Consider the following 2,994-nt stretch of genomic DNA (forward strand, 5'->3'; position numbering starts at 1 on the left):
TGTAAATTTTTGTCTTTTATATGTACTGCAAATTACTAAGATAATATTAACTATGTTTTATACGTAATATCTATTAATATAAAATAATAAAATATATTTTTAATATCTATTATGTATAATTAATTATATTTTTAAGATAAGACAATTGATAATTATAAATTTTAATTAAAATTATTATATTATATCAATAATTTAATATATTATATTTTTTATTCATAATTTTTATATTATAAGTTGGAATATTTATTTATCAATAAATATGATATAGTATTGTCTCTCAAATTTTATTATATTAATATATGATAAATATTTATATCTTTGATCTGAATTTGAATCTAAAATCTCATAATTATGTATTTTTAATAATTATTATGATTTTGTTTAAAAAAAATATTAGAATAATAATATCTATTTTTTAAAGTAATATACATACAAAATTAATATATTATTATATTTTAAATATAATTTAATTAGTATGCATATTGTCATTATGTTCAATTATCTCACAAATATAATATTTAACTAAATATTTTATAAGTAATATAAGAAAGTGGTATTATAATAATAATAAGTAATTTAATATATGTACAACTAATATTTACGTTATAAAATATATATAATAGGATTGGAGTTTGCTTTAACTCAACCTTATAAAATTGATTTTTAAGATGAAGAGTATCACTCTATATAAAGACTTTGGATTATATATTTAATCAAGGTGAAATTTGAGTTTTTTTCAATAATATATAATATATTACTCTACACCTTAAATTTTTTGATTCCGTCCCTGCCAATAATTAACCATTATTTGACTATATTTTTTTGAAAAATTCCTTTAGGAAGTAAAAAAGAACTCATTAAGTATGGCCTGCAGAACTACTATAATTAAGATAGTCCAACCAACATAGAAAATCTTATTCACTTTTCAAGCATTGAGCTTATTCCCGATTCTATCTAAAATGGAGTTGAAACTTTGATTTCTAGAGTTGCCGATTTGAGTAAAGAGTCCCAAGTACATGTTGATCTTATCCACTGTTGGTATGCCTAGGATTTGTTTGAATGAGTCATCTTTGCTCTGGTTGGTGCTTCTTTTGAACATAAGTTCTAATTTATTTATGTTTATTTTTTGTCCCGGGATGGGATGTCTTGGTATATGTTTATGATGGTCAGAAGTTTTTTTAGTTCAATCTCCCCCGTTTTGCAAAAATATGAATCTATCATCTGCAAAGAAATTAGGAGCATTCTTAGCATTTTTTATCCCTGCAAATTTTTTATCTTTCTATGCACTAACTATCGGATTAGAAAATATATTTACGCATATAATAAAGATGTAAAGAGAAAGAGGATCTCCTTGTCTTATTTCTCTGATTAAAAAAATGGTAATGATACATACTATATATCATGCATAACTAGAGCTATAATAAGTTGTCCTTTTTAAAAATAATTAGGTGAAGTTTTTAAGTATTTTTTTTATAATCTTTTAACTTAATTATTTTTTTTTAAGTTTAATTCTTTTTTAAAGTTTGTATAATCACCAAAGAGTTATTTAAAATAAAATAAAAAATTCAAATTATTGATATAGCTTAAACATCTACCTCCGTTTTAAAATGAATTGCACACTCGTTAAAAGATTGTAATAACGTTGTCATAAGATATTATATTTTTACTAAATTAATTTTATTAAGGTATTCAAAGTAATATACAAAATAATAATTAAAAGATACAATTTGATTTTTTTTAATTATTGACACATTTAAAAATGAGAATGACAATCATTTTAAAATAAATTTTATTTGTTAAAATCACATTCATTTTGAAATGTAGTGAGTAACATTTTTCTATAAAAAAAAAGGCAGATTGATTCATAGTATAACATGCAGTTTTTTAATATATAAAAATAGTAAATGGATATTTTCAACAAAAGTAATCAATTTTTTTTGAGTTTATAAGTTTGTATACTATTTTTTATTTATATTTAAATATTTTTACTTAGTACAAATTTACATTTAACTTATTTTAGTTAAAAAATTATAATATTTAATTTTGCTCATGCCAATTTTATTGAAAAATACTGCATACATGCATATTGTCTTTTCAGAAAGTTTTGATCATTGAAAACAGATTTTAATGGTAAAACTACGTGATTTAAAAGTTGTTGCAACTATTTACTATAGTATAATGAATGATCTAAATATATCAATTCAACTTGTATGTATGAAAACAATCCGGCTTATTTGTTCATATTGAACTATAAAAACAAAGTAGTAGAGTTGATGCATATACTTAATTATATAGTAAATATTATTGTACAATTATTTCATAGTAGAAAACTTGTTTGGTGGTTATGGCTCCTATCACTACTAGCGGCAATAACACAACTACTGATGAAACAAAAAACGATCATATTCAGAAGGAAGACGAAACAAATAGCAGTAGCAGTGAAAAGAGCAATAGCAGTGATGAAAACAACACCAAGAGCAATAACAGCCCTTGCAGTGGTTCAAAAAACATTAAGTGTGAAATATGCACCAGAACATTTGCTACAGAAAAAGCGGAAAGAGATCATATGGAGTCTCATGGTGGAAAATTCCAGTGTCCTAAATGCAAGCGTTGCTTTGAAACCACAAAGCAAAGAGAGGATCATCTCAACATTGGAAGGTGCAAGAAAGCATGAACTTCTCATTATTATATAGTTATGTTTAGAACATGCACTTCTTTCTTTTATTTATTACTTGTCTATTGTTTAAAATAATGGATTGTCCCTCTTATAGGAGAACATTTGGTCTTAGTTTTATAAGTTTGTCTTTAATTCCGTAAAATTCTTAAGGAAAGTTCTGTTTGTTTGATATAAAAATAAAATTGTGTTTGTATTAAAAAAACATTATGTTAGTATTGAACTATTTTACATACCCATTACTAATTTTGATCTAAGAAAAAATCAAACTATAAAAACAACCAAAACATTAAAATTATTATTAGAAAAATATAAAAATA

At 22.9% G+C, this 2,994-nt stretch overlaps 1 protein-coding gene across 1 annotated transcript; it reads left to right on the forward strand.

Annotated features, from left to right (window-relative positions):
* The first annotated feature begins 2,344 nt into the window (after positions 1-2,344).
* LOC127123330 (uncharacterized) lies at positions 2,345-2,674 on the forward strand. The gene has a single exon (XM_051053560.1). The coding sequence runs from the start codon at positions 2,345-2,347 to the stop codon at positions 2,672-2,674; it is 330 nt and encodes a 109-aa protein (XP_050909517.1).
* Positions 2,675-2,994: the final 320 nt, after the last annotated feature.

Source organism: Lathyrus oleraceus, chromosome 2 (genome assembly GCF_024323335.1).
Source record: "Lathyrus oleraceus cultivar Zhongwan6 chromosome 2, CAAS_Psat_ZW6_1.0, whole genome shotgun sequence".
NCBI classification, from domain to species: domain Eukaryota; kingdom Viridiplantae; phylum Streptophyta; class Magnoliopsida; order Fabales; family Fabaceae; genus Lathyrus; species Lathyrus oleraceus.